This window comes from Muscardinus avellanarius (genome assembly GCF_963383645.1).
Source record: "Muscardinus avellanarius genome assembly, chromosome: 4".
NCBI classification, from domain to species: Eukaryota; Metazoa; Chordata; class Mammalia; order Rodentia; family Gliridae; genus Muscardinus; species Muscardinus avellanarius.
Window position 1 is genome coordinate 9,531,497 of NC_137789.1, and position 22,969 is coordinate 9,554,465.

Sequence of the window (22,969 nt, forward strand, 5' to 3'; positions counted from 1 at the left end):
AGGCACCGGGAGCACCTGGAATATGCAGGCGCTAGAGGCAGAGAGGGACCGGAGAGGTGAGCTTCCTGCCTGGCCGAACTAACAGGTGGGCTGAAGGAGGCGGCCGCCCACCCAGCCAGAGGCTCTGGAAGACCCCGGCTTTGCCCCTAGCTTTTTGTTGAGCCGGATGTGTCCAGAGGTCCCTGTGAACCCTGAAGTCCTTTTACTCTCAGCATGGGGGGTGGTGTTGCTGGGCCTCTGGGCTTCTGGAAGGCTCCCTTGGCTGTGTAGGCGAGGTGTCCCACGGGCCAGGGTCTCGGGACCATGGGCATGCACAATTAGCAAGGCTCACAGACCCTGGCTTTTCATGCCTCCTGCCTCTGAGCTGGCAGCTGCCCAGGAATGCTTGCAGATATAAAACTGACTTTGTCTTCGGAATGTTCTGGAGCAGCGACTCCAAAGACTGCATAAAGGCATTCTTGTGGGATGGTTATCTGCTGCAGAAAAATCACGCTTGGCCCCAGAGCAGAGCATCCGGTGCCCAAAAGGATCTGCCCACAGAATGCCATGTGTTGGCACCGGGCGTGGGTCCTGGGGGCCCTGCTTTGGCCGGCTAACCTCAGGGCAGAGTTTCACGGGGCTCCTGTGGGCTCAAGGAGCTGGCTTTGTGCAGAAGCCCTGGGCTGGAATCTCAGAATCTCTCTGCATGGCCTCCAAAGGGCCTGGGCAGTGGGGTCTGGTGCGCACTCAAAGGCCTTGGCCAGGCTGTTCCCATAGAGTTCCCTTTAGAGGACTGGGCGTGGCCTGGGCTCCCCTCTTGCCCTTCACGTTTCCCCAGGCCTCCACTGTAACACTCATCCCTCCCCCAGGTATTGAGAGACGTTTCAGTTCTTCATCTTGACTAACAATAGTAAAGATGAATGCTTATCTCTTCAACTCCCAGAGTAAGCTCTGGGGAGTACAGCTCCGCCCTGCCAGGCCTGGCTACCCCAGGAGATCACGAGGTCAAATTCCAGGCTGGTGCAGCTCTGCTCCAAATATCCTGGAGCCCGTGTTTTCTGGCCCTTGTGTACCAGCCCGGAGGTAGAGTCAAGGAGAAGGAGGGCCCCTGCCACCTGTGCCAGCCTGCCTCCCTTGTCAGCTTAAGTCCTGCTTTCGGCCTTAACTGTCCTTGTTCTTCAAAATCCTAGAGTGCTCAACACCTGTCAGGGTTTGGCTAAAGTTTTCCCCCAGTTCCCTGCCCTTCCAAGCTCAGTAGGTAACCTAGAGTTGTGTGTGTGTGTGTGTGTGTGTGTGTGTGTGTGTGTGTGTGTATGTGTGTGTGTGTGTATGTGTCTCCTTCTAAAATGCATGAGAAGTATCCTGATCTAGGGGGTGGCCAGGCCTTGGTGTGGAAACCTGCTTTTGAGTCTCTGTCCATTTGCTTTGTTAGAAAGGTATTTGTGTCCATTTACTTCATTTCCTCTTCCAGGAAATCTGCTGCTCAGCCCCAGCGGGAAAGCTGGGAAGGGGTATTGGGCATACATACCTTGGTACTTCCTCTTAACCATAGTGCAGGTGCGGGGGAAGGTCTGCTGGGTAGAGCGAGGCCCAGCCTCTTCCCTTCTCATTCCCCAGCCTTGGGTTTGCTGCCTTTAGGAAGCACCTCCTGGCAGGAAGTGCTGACCTCCTGACTTTCCCTCTTTGCAGGCAGGTGACAGCGAGGACATGTCTCGAGAGCTACAGGACGTGGATCTCGCCGAGGTGAAGCCTTTGGTGGAGAAAGGGGAGGTGAGTGGAGATGCCCATGGCCACCCCTCCACATGCTTCCCCTCCACGTGCTCCACATTCCCCTCCACATGTCTGCATTTCCACCGCTCCAACCAAAACTCCTGACATGAACAACACAGAGAACAGTTTATCTGGCTTACAGTTTCAGAGGAACAGTCCATAGTTGGCTGGCTCCAAGACAGACATCGTGGCAGTCCGGTGTGGCATTGAGGCTGACCTCAACTCAATGGCTGGACACAGAGAGGGAGCGAGGAAGTGAGCAGGGACAGACAGAGTCTCCAAAGTCACAAAGTTCTTAGCTGTGACTTTCCTGCTCTAACCACACCCTACCTGCCTAACTAAGTTACTACCAGTAAATCCACTCCAATGATCAGACCTACAATGACCTTATCCACTGATAAGATTAGAGCTCTGATTCAGTTATTCCACCTCTGAGTCTTGTGCATGGGGGACATGCTTTCAACACAAGAGCCTTTGGGGGGACACTCCAAACCCCACCGTAACAAGTACACAGCACGCATGTGCATGGCATGCACATATCTGAACTAACATGCCCCACATGTACACACATATGCACAACTCTGTGTATGTGTGTGTATGCGTGCGCACACACGCACACATCTCCCTGCTTCCTTGAATGCACAGGGGTAGATGATATTGACACAAGTTCCAGCTGGACCACTAAGTACCATAGCACCGTGAGCTGGGGTCCTTCTCTGCCCGTTTATGAAGTGCAGTCATTGGACCAGGCTTGCCCGGCAGCCCTGTGCCTGACATCTGTGGTTCTAGATCATAAAACACGGAGCCTGGGTACCTCGGGGTCTGCCCACCTCATGGCTCAGTGGTGCAGCCACATACTCTGGGGCCATGCAGCCTGGGCCGAGGCCTGGCCGTGGCACTTAGAGCTCTGTATGCTTGGTAAATGTTTCACACTCTTTATGCTGTGTGTTCTCAGCTGTGCCTGGAGAGCTTGGGCCTCCGTGTGTGGGCCTGGGTGGGAGGCAGCGCACCGATTCACACTGAGCAGGTGGGCGCTGGCTGTGCAGGAGAGGAGCACTACACGTCAGCACCTGCAGTGGCTGTTGTCTCTTCATTCAAAGCTCTTCTGTGAACAGAGACCCTCCTGTTGGGAGCAGAAGACCCTGCCCTCCATTCCGGGCTGGTGCGGTGCATGTTGGGCTAATTGTTTTGACAACGGACAAGCCTTCCTATTTGCAGAATTGCCATTTAGTTATTAAATCATGCTCACATCCGACTTCTCAGACTCCTCCCTGCCTCTGCTGATGACTTTATTAAAAAAATGTGGAGGCTCAGGCTTGAAAGCGAAGCTACAAGGACAAGTAACGCTTCCTTTTTGTATTACAGTCCTAAGGATGGAACCCAGGGGCATTCTATCTCTGAGCTACACCCCCAGCTCTATTTTTTTATTCTTTATTTTGAAACAGAATCTCAATGAGTTGCAGAGGGACTCACTAAGTAGGAGCTGAGGCTGTCTTTAAACCACCGTCCTCCTGTCTCAGCCTCCCAAATGCTGGGATTACAAGTGTGCCCACCACGCTCGGCTAAATGCTTTTTACAGTAATCATTAACGCTCATCGAGCAGTCCCTCATGCCTGCTCCCGGCTAATCACATTTCTGCTGTCCCTGGCGTGGTGCCACCAGGCTCTGTAATCCTCATCATCAGGGAGGGTAATTTGTCCTTGGTCACATAGTTAGTGTGGGACATGGGCTTGAAGGCCGTCCATCTGCCCTTGATTACAGAGCACACGTTTAATTTCTGTAGGACTCCACCGGTGGCTCTGCCTCGGGTTTGTAATCTCATGAGGGTTTTACTCTAAATATGTGAGACGCCTATCTCCATTCCCATTTTGCAGATTAAAAAAAAAAAAAAACACATTCTCAGATGGAAAAAAGTTTGCCCAATTTCATTCAGAGTCAATGTAACTACAGTCAGAAAGCAAGCCTGCCTTGGGGGAGCTGCGGAATATTTAATGACCATTCTGTCCCCAGGCTCTGCAAACCTCTGCAAAAGGCCAGGTGGCTGCTGGGCTCTGTGGCCCTGTGACTCTGCGGCCACTTCAGCCAGCCCTGTGTCCAGGGGGCCCACATGCAACCAACTATGGGTCAGAAATATTTGAAAAGAAAACTGCATTTTTACTGAACAATTTTTATTATTTTCTAAACACTATATTCTAACAATATTTAAGTAGAAGTTACATTGTAATAGGTATTACAAGCCATCTAGTGATGAGTTGAGGTATAGAAGAGGATTTGTGTGGGTTGTATACAAATACTATAGCATTTTATCTAAGGGACTTTAGCGTTTGAGGACTTTGGTATACCCAGGGTCGAAGGGGGTTCCCTTGGATACCAAGAGATGCCCATTACTCAGTTTCACCATTATAGCATGTTGTGAGAATGGGCTTTCTGTGCCCCAATAAAACTTCACTTACAAAAACAGATCTGTGGTCGGCCCACCCCTACCACGTACTATGCATGCGCTAACTGCATTTCTCTATCTTCACTCCAAGTCTATGACAGTCTTGAAAACAACCAAGCAAAAAACTCCCAGGCAGAACAAATTCATAGCAACAAATTCCTATTGCCCTCCCTTAGGAAAATATGTGAAAATAGTAAACAGGGCCGTGCTTTATTCACGTAAGAACATGTCGCAGGGAGCTTTCCAATGTCAGCTCATAGACAGCTTGCATTTCTTTATTCAGCTACATAGTATCCCACCAGTTTCTTGGGTCAGTGGCTGGTACGTGGACACGTGGGTCTTCTCAGCCTCTCTCCATTACAAACAGTGGTGCAGAATATTGGGGGCCTCACTACACCTGGCATGCATGTCACGTCACACGTGTGCAGGCATGACTGGGGGAAAGGCTCTCAGATGACATTCCTGGACCCAAGGCTAAGTGCATTTAAAACATGTTATCTGATCTGAGGCAGGCGTGGTGGCGCACACGTGTAATCCCAGCGCTTGGGAGGCTGAGACAGGAGAATCACATAGGTTCGAAGCCAGCCTCAGCTACTTAGTGAGGCTCTCAGTAACTTAGTGAGACTCTGTTTCCAAATTAAGTATAAAATAGGCCTAGAGATAGAAAAGGCCCTGGGTTCCATTCCCAGTACAAAAAAATAAAAAAATAAAAAAAATAAAAGAATAGGGCTAGGGTGTAACTCAGAGGTAGAATCCCCCTGGGCTCCAACCCCAGTGCTAAAAAAAAAACCCAAAAAACATGTTATCTATTTCCAGCAGCTCACTGGTATCTTTAGAGCATCTTTAGGCATCAAAGAACTTGCAAACTCCAGGTTACAGGCTAGTCCACCTGTATGTGGTTGTGGTTAAGAGATCTCTTCCAGTTTCTTAGATCCACCCAGTCAAGTGTTTCAAATGAGATTTGGTGTTGGAAAGTTCATCCTGATGTCTGTCCTCAGTCTGGACTGTCATTCGGCTCTTGTTGATATTTTTCTAAGGTGCTTTTATTGGTGCGACATAGTCTCACATCATAATGTAAATCATGTTGACAATGACTTGTTGACTTTTTGAAGGTCATTTAGAATGGCTTTCTGCAACCCTTCCTGCCAAGACACATCACACACACACACACACCATGGTTGTCAACCTTTGCTACCATGTGTATTTAGCACCCTCCTGATGTCCTTATCCATTGTCTAGGATGCAAAGGTATATTAATTCCCAGCAGCTGGACATCTGTCAAGATGGAGTCTTTGAGCACTTGTTGTATAAAGGAGGTTTCTGTGTTTTAGGGTCCACAGAGCCATCTTCTTTGCTGGGGTCAGTGGTGGGCCAGGCTGGGGCTGGCCGTTGGAGAGCATTTGCGGTCCATCTCTGGGTCAAGGGGAGGCACGCTGGTGTGTCATAGAATGTCATTTTCCCCCTGAGCCACACCGTCACAGTTCCAACAGACGCGGGGCCCTTTCCTGGTCTTCTTGGCCCTTTCTTGCCACTGAGCGTGATGGTGAAAGATGAAATTTGGTGAGCAGAAATTCATAATGTTTAGTTTGAGGGAAAAGCTTAGAAGTTTCTATTCTCTCCTCTTCTTCTCATCAAAGATTGGGCCTTAATTCAGAATCCAAATAGTGGCAGCCACAGAAAAAAAAATTAAGAAGGATAATGGGCCGGTTGGAGTTTTAAAAGTGTTGCAGGTGTGGGCCGATAAGACCAGTTAAAAGCCACTTACAATTCTGCATAGCTCCAGGCTGTGGTCAGCTTGGACCATCAGATCTTCTTTCTACGAAAGCTTTTGTCACCAAGTAATCCAGCCAGTGTGTCTGCTTTTTCTGTTGGTCTGTTATTTTTGAAACAAAAAAGGAAGCCTCTCTTTGTAAGGACTCAGGGAGGATGGGTACTGAGGCAGGATGCAGAGAGGCCTGTGTGCTCCAATATTGATTCTCTGACTGTGGAAACTGACCTCATCTCTGTGTCTTGTCTCTCCACAGACCATCACTGGCCTCTTGCAGGAGTTCGATGTTCAGGCAAGTAGAGGATGTGGTCCTCTCCCCTTCCCATTGTCCCTCCTTTCTTCTGTTGGTTTGGAATCCACCGCTCTTTAAACACGGGGGACAGGGGGAGGGAAAGAAATGGTTTGTGCCACTGGTCACTGAAGCTGCTTTGATTCTGGACAAAGACGCAGCAGCCAGCCAAAATCCAGGAGAGCAGGACAGATGCATACAAAGGACATGGTTAGATGATGGCGGACCTGGGACACTGTGCTGGGAGGCTTCATGCCTGGGCCATGAGGCCAGCCTTCCCTGGGGCCACTGGCCCAGGACCTAAGTGCGGCATGGGGCTCAGGGTTGGCGAGAGGGCCAGGGATGCATCTTTAGCTATATTTACCTGGCAGCAAACTCTCCAGAGAGCTGGCTGGGCCCTCAGTGGGTCAGAACCTCAGCAACTGTAGGTCCTGGATTCCTTATTCCCCCCCAGGAGCCCATGTTGTGCTGAGTCCCCCGGGGTGGTTGTGGAGATGGCAAAAAGCTTTCTCCCATCTGGAGCGTGTGTCTTCCCGGAAGAGGAGAGGAGAGGGGTGTGTGGCCACAGGCAGGCTGAGGTGCGCGCACCTGAGCTGCCATTTCCCCTGCACAGGTGTCCACAGTCTCTGCACACCTGTCCTCCACTCCTCTCCTCCCCATGTGACCCTGCTCCCTCATCCCGAGTCTCACTGTCCACCCCAGGAGGGAACCTTGCATCGTCTTAGGAAGGAACATGTCGGGCTGGGGTTGGAAACGCTGGCTTGCACAGGGTCCCAGAGGCCTTGAATACTGGCTGCAGGTACATGGGCCTTTGCATGTTAACTACTGGCCCAGACTCTGACGAACCACCAGCATGGGTCCCAGGCCTTGGCTTCTAAGGACAGCGCTGCAGTACTGACATCCAGAACATTACAAGTTAAGCTGATGTTGTGCACAGCCCGTGTCTCTGTAAGATGTGTGCCATTAACTCTGCAGGGGACATCCTCCTGAGCCTTAAGTCCTACAAAGTAGTTCTTGTTTCTAGTGTGTGTGTGTGTGTGTGTGTGTGTGTGTGTGTGTGTGTGTGTTACTGGGGATTGAGCTCAGGGACATTCTACCAGCCCTTTTAATATTTTTAAATTTTGAAACAGGGTCTCGCTAAGCTGTTGAGACTGGCTTTGAATCTGCGATCCTCTTGTCTCAGCCTCCCAAGTACTGGGATTCAGGCATGTACCGCTGCACCGGTCTTCTTCGCCTCTTTTCTTAGTGTAGAGGAAGCTGAAGCCCAAAGAGTTAGGTGTGCCGGGCCATGGCCACATGGCCAGAAGGGTGCCCCGTGGGGTTTGACCATGAAAAAGGTAGTTTGAGTCCAGGGACAGCCACCGTCTGTGCCATGCTCTGGGAACCCGCACTGGCTTCCTTGAGGAGCGACGTGGTGAGCTGGTGCTGAACATAGCATGGTCAAGCGAGGTCATGTGGCCTGAGCTCTTCCTCAGAGTTGGGCACCTGGGACAGAGAGCACAGCGAAGTCCCCACAGGACTGATTTAGAAGTGGCCCGGCAAGGCCCGCCTCCTGTGCCCGAGGAGTCTCCTGGCCTAATCAGCAGGTCTCTAGGGCACTCTGCAGTCAGCCTCTCCCTGTGTCTGCAGACGGTGAATTCCAGCCAGGGCTGGCTTCTTTGAATTTAGCCAGTGAAGAAATTGAGTCACTGAGACAGTGAAGCTTGCCAAAGGTCAGGACTGGGCCTCTCCGAGCTTGCCTGATGCGGACTGGATTCTGACTCACCCTCTCTCAGTCTCTGTGCCTTGCTTGGAGCACGTTGCTCATCTTCACTGAGCCCGGGTCGTCCTCCATCTGTGCTCCAGAGATAGTCCATACTCTCTGAGTGCCCACTGTGCACCAGGCACTGTTACAAGCATGTGGTGATCAATTTATTTAATGAAATGCACTCACTGAATCTGTCCAAGAGGCCTGGCTAGAGAGGTCATTGTTGTGGGGGATAAGTTGGGGGGGGGGAGGTGTGTGGTGTGAAATAACCCCCCCCACCACCAGACACACAGAGACAAACAGAAAAACCGTGGATTCTTGTCCTAAGCTAAGAATAAGTATTCATCGCTTGGACAGCTGCTGCAGATTTAAAGAGGTTTATTAAAAAGATAGAAATATAGAGATAGTTACAGCCCTGTGCCGGAGCAGGCACAGGGGGGCAATTCGAACGAAAATGCCAAAGACCTCCAGTTTTCTAAGTCCGAGGAAGGTCCTTTGATCTGTAGATATGCTAGCCCTATCTCTAGTGTGAAATTGTTTCTCCGGCATCTGGGATTTCTTCAGATTTCCCTTAGGCCATTTGTTTCTCTCAGGCATCTGGGATTTCTTCAGATTTCCCTTAAGCCATTTGTTTCTCTTTCAGAAATGTAAAGGAGCCTCTCAGGCTTTCTTTCCTTCCCTTTAGAAATGTAAATTACAAGTCCCTCCTTTCTGCTAGCCCTGGCCTTCTTAGTATAAAGGATATATTTTTAAAATTGGAACTCTTTTCCCAATACTTATACCTTAATACATTTTAAACCCTCTTCCCAATACCAGTACAGTCATGGTATTTTCCTTTTTCGGGTGACCAGGGCCTCTGTGTCATGGGATCACATGCAGAGCCCCGGGGTCCACTGTTTGGGACCCCTTTCTCCCTTCATGCCAGTGGAATTCAGAGCAGCACCCTTAGCACGAAGGCAAAGGCCACCTCTCCAAGAGTGCAGGGTGCAGGCTGGGTGGGCAGAAGTGAGCCTTAGACTCTGGGGGCTGGTTCCTTGGGCCACCAGTATCTTTCTCCACATGCCCCAGGGGCCAGAGGTGATATGGTCAGAGTAGAATCATGCTTCCAGGCACTGTTTCTTCCCTGAGGTCCCAGGGGGCGGCACTATCAGGGGAGCCCCTACCTGCACTCGGCAGGGTGGGCTCCATTGAGCCTGCAACGCCATTAGAATCAGAGCTGCCTAGCAGGCTCAGCCCTCCCTGTGTGCAGGAGAGGAGAGGAGAGGGGTGGATGTGCGGCTCCTTGGGGTCTAAGAGGGATCGGGAAAGGGGACTATGGGTAGCACAGACCTGAAGGACAGCTAGTCACTCATCCCTACCCACCACCCTACCACCAGCCCAGGCTTGTTGACCCATGGAGGCCCAACCTGTCACCTCTACCCAGCTGTAAGAGGCTCAGAGGGGCTTGGACTGTCACCATAATAGCTCCATCCAGCACATGGAACACAGGTCTTGGTCTCCCGGAGGTCTGCAGTTCCGTGTTTAAGAGGAGAATCAGGTTGGGAGATGACTTCTCTGAGGCTACCCAGCTATGACTGGGAGAGGTAGTGCCAGACCCTGGGTCTCCCCATCGCATCCCAGACCTGCCCATGCTGCCTGGGCAGATGCTGGCGAAGTTAGTGACCAGTGCCGGTATTGCAGATCAACACCAGAGGTGCCAGACTGCCTTCATTTATATGGGGAAGCTGAGGACAGGTGCTGAGCCCGGGAACCGCACCCAGTGTGCCAGATGGGAGAAAGAGAACGTTCTCAGGCATCTCCCTTCTTCTGTGTTGGCCAGAGCTTAATTCCATCTAACTCTGTCTGATCTCTCAGGGCACGAGGCAAGGGCAGATTTGGGAAGGGACTGAATGATCTCCAGAGATCCCAGGTTTATCTTGTTCAGCTGGTGACATCAGGGACAGAGCAAGGGAAGCCATCCGTGCAGGGCTGCACGGAGCAGCGGCTCCTGGTTGTGACATCGCTTCTCATCTAATCAGTTTTTTTTTTCCATGTCTCAGGGCAATTAGAGCTATAAATCGGCAGCAGCATCTGCCGCTGGAGGCCCTGGCTGTTTGATTGGTTCTGTGACCTGAGTAAAGCCTTAAATGGGAGCCCCAGGGGCTGTCTGGCGGGTCAGAGCCAGTGGTCTGCTAGAAGCCATCCATCCCTCCTAACCTACTTTCTCTGTCCCTGAACTGTGGCTTGCTGCAGCTCCCCAGGGCAGCAGCGGGGGGCTCCTGTGGGTGGGGGACTGGGGGCTTTTCTTTGCTTGTTGTGATTATTTATCCTCTGGGTCCCATAGCCAGCAAAATGTACTACCAGCCGCTTTGGCAGTGAGTTTCCTCCCATCCCCCCAGCCTTAGTCTCCTCTGGGAAGTCTCTAGCCTTGCCCAAGTGGCAGTGGGGAAGATAGTGGTGTTCTTAGCCCCTCGGTGCTGGGCCAAACACCACACCCCTTGCCTTTTAACTGTGATGGGTCCCCCAATTTTTTTTTTTTTTTTTTTTTTTGGCGGTAAAACACAAGTAACATAAAATGTGCTATCTTAACTATTTTTAAGTGTAAAATTAGGTGGCATTAGCACATGCGCAGTGTCATGCAGTTACCACCACTGTTCATCTCCTCCGGGACTGTTTGTTATGCAGCTCTGAGTACCCACTACCCAGTGACCCCTGTTATCCCTTTCCTAGCCCCTGGCTTTCTCCATTTTGTTTTTCTTCTACTCATTTGATGGTAGTTCTTGTCTTTTTGAGACTGGCCTATTTCACTTAGCGTTAGGTCCTCAAGGTTCATCCATGATGGATCCTGGGTCAGAATTTTCCTCCTTTTCAAGGCTGAATAATGCTTCTTTGAACGTATGCAACATTTTACACATCCGTTCATCCACCATGGATACTTGGGTTGCTTTCACCTTTGGCTTCGCCCATAGGCTGCTATAAACGTGGGAACACAAGTACCTATTCATGATGCTACTTTCAATTCTTAGTTGAGGGGATGTCTATAACAATGAGAAATGCTGGATAATAGAATTATTGTGGATTTTTTAAAAACCCTGGTTATTACCAGGCGTAGTGGCACATGCTTGTAATCCCAGCATTTGGGAGGCTAAGACTGGAGGATCGTGGTTCAGGGATAGCTACTTAGTGAGACCCTGTTTCAAAATAAAGAATAAAAATAGGGCTGGGTGTGTAGCTCAGAGGTAGAATGCCCCTGGGTTCCATCCCTAGCATCGCAAAACAAAAACAAAACAAAACAAAACAAAAAAACAGAAACAAAACAACAACAACAAAACTCTGGTTATTGATCCTGGGAAACCTAGACAGCACAGTGTATCTGTTCTCTCTGAAGGAAATTCTCACTTTTGCATCACTCTTGATAGTTTTTAAAGCACTTGCCCTTGCTCCTATCCCAGGCCTGAGGTAGCTTGGGCCCCTACCTCTGGTCAAGGTGTCTCAGACCGCAGGGGCAAAGAAATTGCACTCGTAGGACATTAAAAAAGTGGAGATGCCCAGAGGAGCCTTTGGAAGGGGGTGGCAGAGGTCAGGAGAGCTTTGAGAACATCCTGCCCTGGCCTGGGGCTTTCATCCCAGAGCTCACCCTTGAGAGCGGGCACTTTCCTACTGCGCAGTTCCTTAGTCACTCACAAATGCCCACCCTGTGCCTGCTGTGCTTCTAGGTGCAAGAACTCAGTGGCCATCGGGCTTCTCATCCAGAGACCAGACAATGCACTCTGACCTCAGGATTCCCCGCATCTGCTGCCATGGGCCCCAGTGTCTCCCAGACAGCCAGGCTGGGGCCCAGCATCTCCCATGCTCTCTGGCCAGGTCTTCAGGGACCTGTGCTATCATGCCTGCTTTACAAATGGAGAAACTGAGGCTTTCTCATGGCCAGCATCTGCAAAGCAGCCCCATGGATCCCAGCTCTGTGTGACTAGATTCCTCTTCCCCTCTGTGGTTTCTGATTTTTTACAAGTCTGGCCAGACATCTGCTCTGAACACTACTTCCTCAGGTTCATGTTGAACTCGCTGATTGTAAGCTGGAATGGAACTCGTCGCTGGGCCTTGATGACAGTCTGCTGGCACTTATCTGCCGATTATAACGGGGCCCTGTCTGCTGGCAGTTCTTGGGGACCCGGCTGATAGGAATCCGATGTTTTACCTAGTAGATCTAATAGCAGCCTGTGCTGTGGCTTGGAGAATCCTTGGTGCTTCCGGGCTACGACTAAGTCAGGCCAACTCTCCCTTTCTCTCCTGGTATAGCCAAGAATTTCAGCTTTTAAGGCGTTTTAGAGATTCAACACACACACACACACACACACACACACACACACACACACACATACGCACTCAGCAGAGAATCTGCAGAGCGTCTGTTGCAGAGCTGTTGAGCAGCCTGTTTGGGAGACAGCTTGAACACCAAGGCAGATGGCATCTCGGCTTTCTCTCTCCCTGGCTGTTATCATCTTGGGGTGGTCTGTTTGTCTGAGCATGGGTGATGTTTTAGAGTCACTCAGTTGGTGATGTGCACTCGAGGTCCTGCCTCCCTATTCTTCCTGTCTCCTTCCTGGGGGGTATGGAGCCCCCAGAGCTCCAGGCTCCTGGCTGGGGTGCCCTGGCTGCAAGGAGGATTTTGTTTCATCTGGTTCTACTGAGAAGGAGGCTTTGGCATCCATTCATTGTGCTTGCAAATTTGGTGAGTGGAGAGGGTGAGAGTAGTTAGAGTTCTGGTTCATTTCCTATGGCTAGAATTCTCGAGTTCAAGCTGATCAGAGCTGACCGATGCCTTTGAGATGGCCCGGGTCCCTTCTGCTGCAGATGGAGAGCCTCTTCAGAGGCCCCTGGGCACCTACCCATGTCAAAGCCCTCTCCCCAGGGTGGGAGGTGTTGACCCCTGCTGCAGATGAGAGACCAGTTTGAAGATGGGTAGGAAATTGCCAAAAGGTAAAATGCAGACAGTCCTGAGGTCCAGCTGACCCTTGGAGATGAAATAATAATGGAAGTCACAACCACTGGCATTTCTTAAAGCACGGACCGTATCCAGAGTCTGGCTGAGCTCCTTCCCCACATTTTCTTTATTAATCCTTGTGCTAGCCTTTCTTCCTTTATCCTTGAAGGTACAATACCGAGGGAAGGCCTGAGGGATTGTCCAGGGTCACACAGAGGTGGGGCAGATGGCAGAGGCTGCCTCAGTTTCCTGTCTCAAACTGACATCCTCCTCCTTACTTGCCAGGACGGGCAGAGTTGCACCCACTACCTTTAGTTCCTAGCCCGTGGGCTGGGCAGCTTCCCGCAGCCTCGAATTGTCTCTCCTTCTGGATGTGCGATTTCTAATCCCTTCCACCTGGATCTTTAGTTTTTCAGATGGTTTGATTTGTTTTGGTTTCCATGGGAATCCGTGTCTGTGTGCTCACCAGGGCTCCATGGGAAATGAGCTGATGTTTCTCGCAGGCCCTTCTGCTGTGAGGTTAGAGGACGGGGCGGGAGGCTGTTGGGCAGGGGTCTCCTGAGCGCTGGCTCCTGGGTCCAGGGAGTAAAATCCCCGTCAGGGGGCTGATTATTTTCCCTTCTCTTGGAAGCACATCAGCTCACAGGGAAAATAGACATGGTGACCTTTTACTAATGTCTTTCTTTCCGCACAGTTGCTTCTTGTTTTCCTGCCCCCTGACTGAGGGTGGGCAGGACTAAGACAGAAGCTTGAAAATCCACAACCCACTATTTCTTCCTCCCCCTCCCCTGCCCCACTTCCTGGCAGAGCCTCTGGGACTCAGAGCACAAACCCGGGGACAGATGGCAGGGCGCTCATCTGGATCAGTGCAGGAGGAGGCTTTGAGAAATAAACACGGCATCTCTTCTTGTGGGTTTCCTGGGAATGCCCAGCACCCAGGGTGGTGAGTGGAGCCAGGGATCTGAGGTCTGTTTCCACACAGGCTGGCCCAGTGTAGACCTTCCTCTGCTGATGCTCCGGGAAGGATGCTGTGGACAGAGGTGAGCCCTCAGCCTTGACCACTTTGGTGACCTCCCTGGGCGTTAAAGGTGGGAGAGTGTTGACAGCTGTCTTTAAAGGGCCAGAATGAAAGTATAGGGCCAGACCTGGGTTCGTAAATTTGCTGGAGATGGGCAGCTGGCTTTATCTGCAAATACTATTGTGGCCCCTTCCCACTACGTCATCTCATTCTCTCTCTATGTCTCTTCCTTAATTGTAAGGGTCTTAAACCCAAGGGTATAGCCATGTGCTGTTTTATAAAAGATGGTGTCGGCAGCACAGGTCCCTGGCAGGTCACCATTCTCATGATGGGCCTTCTTGACTCAACAGGCCTGAACTGAACGTACTAATGGGTCTGATAAGCCACACTCGGTTTTCTGACCTGCCCTCCCATAGGGCACCAGCTGCCCTGGCTGTGCCTGGACCCCACAGCTTGATAGACTGGGGGAGGGGCGTCCTAGTGCACCTGCTGACTTAGGGCTGGGTCAGCGCTCATCCTCTTAGAGTCTGGGCTGCTGGAAGAAGGCGATTATGGAGGGGTACAGTCGCTGTCTGCCCCCCTAGCCAGATCACCCATCCAGTTGACTTAAGCTATCAGGCTGTTCCTTGTGGCTACTCAATTATCACCTCTGGAGTAGTTAGGTGTCCAGTTGTCCAACCAATGTGGAGGGAAATGCTGCCGTTGGCAACATACTCTCAGGTCATTATGGTTATTTTAGTCCTGGAAAGGGCTCTGGGGAGCAAGAGGGCTTTATAGTTTAGGACAGACCTTCACAAAGAAAGCTGATAATTTGACCAATTTAGTGAATGTGTCATTAGCATTAATATCACTCAATAAATGGTGCCCTAACATGGAAATATTTGCTTTTCCTGCCAACCTCGAGGGCCTAGCCAAGCAGACCGTGAATGTCACCCAGTCACAGATTCTTTCTGGCTACCTCCTCACCCTGAGTACATAGCTTCTGTCCTCATATTGGTAAGACAGCTACTGAGTGCCCAAGCCTGTTATCCACGTTCCAGGTAGGAAGTAGGTCAAAAGGCAAGAGGAAGGAAAATTTTCTAAGTCTGAGCCTTTTAAAACAAAAACAAAAAAACTCGCCATGAAGCCCCAGCAAGTTCTATTGACATCTCACTGCACAGAACCAAGTCTCCTGCCCAGGAGAAGAATTTTGTCAGGGAAGAGGGGAATTTTGTCAGGCACATCGCTGCTTGGTACAAAATTGGAATTCATGAAAAAGTGAGGAGTGTCTGTTTTGAAGCCCAGCCAGTGGTCTGCCATAGTACGTAAACCCCCGAAACCAGGATTGGCAGCCAAAGAGATGGCATGTTCCAGGTGTCCGCAGTGGTGGGTACCATTTTCCCACTTGCCAGCAGTGTAGGTGTAGCAGCAAGTGCCATACTCAGACTTGCTGGCTTGTAGTCAGTGTAGACAGCTTTGATCTCTAAATGCCAGACCCTGTCTATGGCAGAGCCAGCCTTTCCTCTGGGGCTTGGCACCCTGGCCCAGGAGGCAATGATTAAACAGGTGTGTACTCTGTGTTGGGCGCTGCCAAGAGGAGAAGTGGCCGGTGTGCTTCTCACGGACACCATCATTGCTGTTACCTTGTGCCTGGACAGAGCAGCTTTCTAGACCATTCCAGGTCAACAAGAAATCAGCATGGCCTGGGTTTTTGTCTCTTGCATCCCCCTGGCTGGATAAGACCCTTGAGCAGGGGCTTTTGAGCTGAGGGAGAGCAGAGGGGAAGATGGTGGGGGAGGGAGAGGAGAGGAACAGTGTGTGTTTCCACCAATATCCCCAGCAGGAATGTCTTCTGGTGAGCCCCAGAGTGGGACTTTCCCTATCAGGCACAAGGACGCGCAGGGCACCATGCTGTCGCGACATTCTGGGTTTGGTGTGCAGTGTTTGCAAGAGACATGATGGGTCCCTCCCTCCAAGACACTGGGTGATTCATCCCACAGGGACAGAAGGACACAATGTCCCCGTGGGACTAAAGAGGACAATGGGGTGTGTTTGTGCATGTTGCACTTCTCCATTCAGGCTCAGACATGGTCTTCCTGGCCTAGGCCAATGGAGAGAGAGCTCTGGGGCTGGATTAGAACCCCTTCGTGCATACGTGCATGTGTTGGGGGAAATAGCCCAGCACTTGTTCTCTGTTTCTCCCTTTTTGTGTGGGCTGGTGGGCCTGGAAGTCAGGGATGGCAGGGTCAACAGACCTCGGCACAAGGGCATAGATCTTGCAGATATAGGTTCTCATCCTGGTTCCAGCACTATTAGCTGGTGACCTTGGAGATCTGAGTTTCCCTATCTGTGAAATGGGCTTGGTAGCCCTTCCTGTGGCTTGAGTCAGGCACCTGCTAGACTCTAGGTGGCCACTTAGTAAACCTCCCTCCACCATGTCCACTTCTGACAGGAGGCTGCCTGCACCTGTGCGTCCTCTGCATAGCATGCCACCCTCTGGGGCTGGGCTCCTCCTGATAAGACCACCTGGCAAACAGGACCTGCTCAGGTGGATGCGTGAGGCAGGCTGATACAGGGGCTAGGGCGGTGACTCTCATGTGAGCCCTCTGGAAAGCAAGCCAGTGAGGGCAAACCTCTAAGAGGTTCTCGCTGTCCTGGGACATGTTTCCTGGAGGGGCTGGTCTTAGTGCTGTGACCCCAAAAATCTGACAACCATAACTCAGAGGAAGGAAGATTTATTGGTTCCCAGTTCTGGAGATTTCAGTTCATGTCAGGCTGGTCACATCTGTGGAATTCAGGGAGAAATAGCAGGAGGCTGAAAGAGTGAGAAAGGACCTGCGAGACCACACCCCAGTGATCCACCTCCTCCAGCCAAATCCTCCCTAGCTTACCTTCCCACTCTACAAATCTACCCCAATGGATCCATCCATTGATGAGACAATACCCTCAGAATTCAATGATACCACCTCTGAATAGCAACCTATGAGTGATTGATATATATATATATATATATATATATATATATATATATATATATATATCTCCAAACTATAAACCGGTCCATTGCAGCCTAGATAGGAGCAGGTAGATGGAGAACCCAGAAGGGGCAGTGGTATCCTTGAGGCTGTGCTCTTTGGGAGGCCCAGCATAGGTAGCTCTGACATCTCTAAGGGCTTTCTTACCTGAGTGTTTCTGTGTGCAGACATCTGGGACGGCTCATAGAACAGTCAACCCTGGAGGCCTTTCCTCCTGGGACTGATGAGTGGACCTTTCAAATCAAAAATATAATTGGAAGGTTGCCAAAGAGATGAGTTGAAATCTGCTACCCATCCTCATCCTGAGGCTACCAGGAACATTCCAGGTGCCAGAGGAGTGAGCATCCCAGCTCTCTCAGCCACCATCTTAGCCTCGTGTCTCCCGTGCCAAGAGCCAGCTGCCTGCCGGAGCTGAGCTATGCTTTACATGGTGGTGTTCACCCTCGGGAGCCAGGTGGGGGCTGCTCTCTCCCTTCTCAGAGGTGAGGACTCTGGGGCGGGCAGGGCGGGGCACAGGCACAGGGGACACTGCCTGGCTGGTCCTATTTTTAGAAGGAGCCATGTGGGTCAGCTGGGGAGACAATGAAGAATGTGGTCTACAAAGAACTCTTGTTTCCTGGTGGCTTCAGGGCCCAGCAGATGATCCGGCCCCGAGGCTGGGCTGTTGCTCCAGGCCATGGGTTTTTCCAGTGCTCATGACAGGCAGGAGAGAGGAATAGAGAGAGAGAGGACAGGGAGATGGGTGAGCTCTGGGTCCTAGGGGACTTGTTTATCTGATTAATAGCAAGTGGCTCAGGAGGATCCAGGCTGGGCAAGCTGGGCCTCGTGTGTGTGTGTGTGTGTGTGTGTGTGTGTGTGTGTGCGCGCGCGCGCGCGCGCACATACCATGACACTGGGAGGTTCAGTCTCCCTCCCTCCTGGAGGCCCCGGGCAACTGGACTGCTGGCTTGGGGGGTCTTCAGAGTACTCATGGGAGACCTCATTCCTCTAACCTTTAGGGTTCTTGTCAAAATCATAATGCTGAGCTTTCATTCTCCAGACACAGAGACTGGGAATTAGAACATAGATCTTGCTTTCCTTTTGAATCTGTTCTTTTTGGGGGAACTGTAGCCTTAGGGGATTCTAGAGCCTGTTCATCCCATCTCCCCATCCTCTTCTTCAGCTCCTGGCTCCATTCCCAGAGCACCTCAAGCCCGAGGACCCTCCTACCACCCCCTCTAGCTGGTGAGCCTATCTTGGGACTAAGGCACATACTAGGTGCCTAATAAAGGCATATACTAGATGCCTAATAAATGTTTGCTGAATGAACTTGAACTAACCTAAGTCTGGTAGGTAAGAAATAGCAGAAGTGTGATCTGCCCCCAGCCTGTGTAGACAGTATGAGTGTGGCTGGTCCCATCGCGCTCCCAGGCATGATCCCGCCTGCTGTTTCCTGTGGGGTTCCAGCATCCTCAGGAGGTAGACAGGTGCTAGGCTATCTCCATGGTATAAGGACGGCTTGCCCCAGTCTTCGAGGCTCCTAAGTGGGCAGTCCACCCTATGCATCTCTCACGAGGCTGTGAACACTGCCCTTTCTCTCTCCCACCACCCGGCAGTGACTGTGGGTCACATCAGGCTTTGGAACAAGGAGTGTGAGGGTGACTGAAAAAAGGAGCGTACAGGCTGAAGGATTGGTCCAGACCAGAAGAGCCGACTGGATCTCTGAGAAGATCCAGGAGGAGGATGTGGGAGGGAGGAGGAATATGGTATCACTTAGGACCTTTTGGTCAACCCCAAGTTATTCCTACGGGTTTGGAAGTTGTTGGCACACCTAACTGATCCCAGATGGTAGGTGCTATCTCTAGGACCTCCTTTTCCATCTCTGAACTGGCTGGAGCTTCTTTAGGAGGTCCTGCCCTCCTGATAACAGTGTGGCTGCTGTAGCTCCAGCCCTTCCAGCCTTGCTAGGGCAAGTCCCATCCATTTCTCCAGTAGCCGGACATGAGTGTGGTTGGCTCTGATTGGCTTGACCAGCAGCAGCTGGGAGACAGAGAGCAAGGATTGGCTTTGGCCTAGAAACCTGGGGAGGGGAGAGCATCAGTAGACCTACCGGAGGAGAGAAAGGGGTGGACTCCCAAGAGAAACTGGAGGCCTTTCTTGGAAATAGAAAGTAAATTCTGGGCAGTCTCAAATCATCACACACCCATCCCAGAGGTAACAACATGTAGGACAGGCAAGGTCCGAGAGCGGTTCATACTTTGATGATCTCAGTTTCCCAGACAGAGAACAAAGTCCTTCACAGAGCAGGTCACTGGGCTACCCTTTCCTGGAGTGTTGTGAAGTTGAGGGTCTGCATTGGAACTCTCCTTTGCCTCCTGGAAGCATTCCTGCCTCTTCCTTCCCTCCCTCCCTCCCTTCCTCTTTCTTTGGTGTGGTTTCTGGCCAGAGAGATCTGCTGCCCCAAACTCAAGGCTCTGGTGGCCAAATGAGATGGCACTCAGAGCTTCCTGCAAGCCAGCCAGAAACCCGCTGGTGTCCACTGCCAAGCAGTGCAGCCACACCGAGGCCACCAACCCTGCATGACAGTCGCTCTGTCTACTCTCTCCTCAGGAACAGGACATCGAGACTTTACATGGCTCCCTCCACGTCACGCTGTGTGGGACCCCCAAGGGAAACCGGCCTGTTATCCTCACCTACCACGACATTGGCATGAACCGTAAGTTCCCAGGAGCCCGGGGCCCCCGGCTGTCTGGCTCCCTAGGGAGTGTTGGCTACCGGAAGCTGGCTGTCTCTTCTTTCCTGGACTTCTTGGCGCTGTTCTGGAAGGAACTCTTATTGATTGCCTCCAGGAGAAGCTTATGTAAATGGACTTATTGGATAGGTGGTCTTTTGTGACCGGCTTTCTTCATAATGTTTTCACAATGCGTCACTGTCATTCATTTCTTTATGGCAGAACATTGTCTTATTGTATGGATATACCGCACTGGTTTATCCATTCTCCAGTTGATGAACATTTAGGCTGTTCCCACTTTCGCTATGAGTAGTGATGCTGTGAATATTCATTCACTGATTTCTTTAGATTGCCACAAAGTCGTACCATGTGGATGTCCTGTTTTTCATAAAGGAAGTGGAATAGGGGCCACTTTGAGGAATAGAGCCAAGTCTGTCTGTGGTCCAGCGGAAGTCCTTCTCTGGGCTGGAGCGAGTTGGAGCCTTGCTTGGTTAGGGAGGGATGAGCTGCCTTATTCATGCTTTTTCTACAGCTCCTCAGTACCTTCAGAGTGGAGTGATGCCAGGCACTGACAACCAGAGTTGCCCTTTATTTTCAATTCTAGCTCATGTTTTTCCTATCTTTTCCTCGTATTTGTTTATTTACCTCATTCCGTGTTAGCTCTTTAATAAACATCATCTTATTTCACTGGTGTTGCTTCCAGTTTTGGAGAAACTCATTAGATATCAGTTACAGTAGAAGGTGGAGTCCTGTAATGAAAGACTCTAAGACCTCTGTGGCTGAAGGAAATATCTTTGTTTTTCTTTTCTCACTCACAAAACAATTCAGTGGGTGTTCAGTGAGCCATGTTCTATGTGGTGACTCAGGGATCCAGGATCCTGCTATCCCTGGGTCCTCAGAGGCATTTTGAGGCTCCTCTGTTTCTAGTAGATCAATGGAAGAAGAAGGAGAGAAGATTTGGGCAGATAGCAGGTGTGGAGAGGAAATGGTGAGCATAGCATGCTATTGATCAAAGCTCAGTCACATGACCACCTCTAGTTGCAAGGGAGACTGGGAAATGTAGTTCAGCTCTGTGCCCAAGAAGAGAAGGGGAATGGTTTGTTGGTGGCCCTTTCTGTCTCAAGTCTCCAGCAACTGGCAGACTTATCCAAGGCCACATAAGAGGACAATTCATAGTTTTTCTGCTTGTTCTCTTTGTTTGGAAAGTATGTGTGCCCTAGCCAATATTCCTAGTATGAGGGCCTGGGAGACACAGAGAGAAGGGAATGTGGGTGGAGAAAGCCCTCCTCACGCAGTGCCATTGTGGCCCTGGCTGTGGAAGAGGCAAGAGCCAGCCTGGGAGCCCCACCCAGCTCCAGATGCAAGGCTGACTCACCAGCTGGCTGTGCAGTGAGGTTCACTGACCATCTTCACCCCACCCCACCCCACCCCACGCTGTCACTTATTGCTGCCTGTGTCACCTGGGGGATGTGGAAGGGGGTAGGGAATGTCTTCACTCTTTCTTGTGTGCTCATCTCCCCTTGAGGAACAGGACCAGAACTAACAAAACCAAAATGCTTTGCCATCCAGCACATCACTACCTCATCGAACTTCTTTCTCATCTCTCTCCTCCCTGTTCTCCAGACAAAACCTGCTACAACCCCCTCTTCAACTCCGAGGACATGCAGGAGATCACCCAGCACTTTGCTGTCTGCCACGTGGATGCCCCCGGCCAGCAGGACGGTGCCCCCTCCTTCCCCATGGGGTGAGTGCAGGAGGCCTGCTGCAGGGCAGGGACTAGGGGTGGGGGCCTTACGCTGCCTTTAGAGGAATTTTTTTTAATCATAGTAAAATATAGTCTATTTCAACCATTGTGTGTGTGTGTGTGTGTGTGTGTGTGTGTGTGTGTGTGTGTGTGTGAAAGGTATATGTATATCTTTCCATTTTAACCATTTTTAAGCATCATCAAGTTTATTCAGATGTTGCTAAGCAACCATCACCACCATCCATCTCCAGGATGATTTTTTAAAACCATCCTTTGACACACTGTGTCCATTAAGCCCCAGCTCCCCATTTCTGCTAGGCTGGCTTCATGACAGGTGTGCTTCACCTGGACAAGACCAACGTGGAAGGGGTCCCTGACTAGACCAGCTAGTGCGGGAGATGGGATCTAAGACAGTTGAGGAGAAATAGGGAGGGAGGAAAGTGACATGGACCAAGCCCTGAGCAGGCCAGGCTTCAGCACTGTCCCTGACAGTTGTCATTGGCTCTCAGCCCTTGAGGCTGCCGGCCTATGGCTGTGGTTGTTAGCACCACTCTCTGCATGAAGATACTGAGGCAAAGAGGGGTTGATTGATTTGCTCAAGGTCACGGGAAAGCCCCAGTAGGCTAACTGTGGGTCATGCTTGCTGACCCCAGGCAGCTGCAGGTGGCAGAGGCTGATTCTGAGTCACCCCCACCATTCCACACCAGATGCTGCCCAGAGCCAGGGCCGGCAGGTGCTTACCTCCTGGCTTCCAGGAGGGCCTTCTTGGCATTTACAGATAGAAGCCCTTTTTCCTTAATGTTCAAGGTTATTCTTAATTATTAACTTTTATCAGCAAGGAAGGGAAGGGACACCCAGGCACACAGGCAGGAATTGAAGTAGAAAATTTATCAAAACAATGAGACTCGGTTAACTGTTAACTAGCGATAAACCAGAGGGTTTTCCATCGGTCAACGGGGTGATAAAGCGAGGTTCTTAGCTCTCTGGAGAGGCCTTCACAGTATCATGAGGCCTGGACCCCACCCCCAGTAGTTTTTTATTCCAGTTATCTGGAGACCATCTTGCAGGTGGTTTTCTCTAAATTTACCTGTGCTTTGAATGTGTGGCCTATGAAAACCTTGTGTGAATGGGCTTGTGGGGGGCATCTTCCAGGCACCCCCAGGGTGAAGTCCTTCCATCCTGAGGCTGAGTCAGCCAAGCAGAGGCAGGGGACATGCTGGCTTCTCCCACTCTGGGGTCTGTTCCCTGCACAGGAATCCCTGTGGGCTTGAAGCAGCAGCCCTTCAGCGAGGTGGTTCCGCCAAGTCACGCTCTGGGGCTCTGCTGGCTGCAAACTGAGCTGTGGCCATTTTAATGGAGCCCCATGGCTTGGCACCTTTGTGCCAGAGGCCGTCCTTAGTTCAGAGGCATCCACTCATATCACCCAAGCACTTGCTGGTGTGTTTGAAGCTTCTGCACACACTATCCCGGCCCAGGACGTGTCCGTCGCACACTTCTCTCCTCTGCTCCCACTCCCCTTCAGTGTTG

General features: G+C 51.1%; 1 protein-coding gene across 2 annotated transcripts in view; it reads left to right on the forward strand.

Moving 5' to 3' along the window:
- Nucleotides 1-1,686: 1,686 nt before the first annotated feature.
- NDRG1 (N-myc downstream regulated 1) overlaps nt 1,687-22,969 on the forward strand; it is a gene marked incomplete at both ends in the record, with an annotated part of 40,767 nt that continues 19,484 nt past the window's right edge. For both annotated transcript variants that reach the window (XM_080693832.1, XM_080693833.1), the window contains 4 exons: nt 1,687-1,749; nt 6,214-6,249; nt 19,578-19,683; nt 21,322-21,442. In XM_080693832.1, the coding sequence (XP_080549958.1) occupies nt 1,687-1,749; nt 6,214-6,249; nt 19,578-19,683; nt 21,322-21,442 (326 nt within the window). The remainder of the gene's footprint in view (nt 1,750-6,213; nt 6,250-19,577; nt 19,684-21,321; nt 21,443-22,969) is intronic.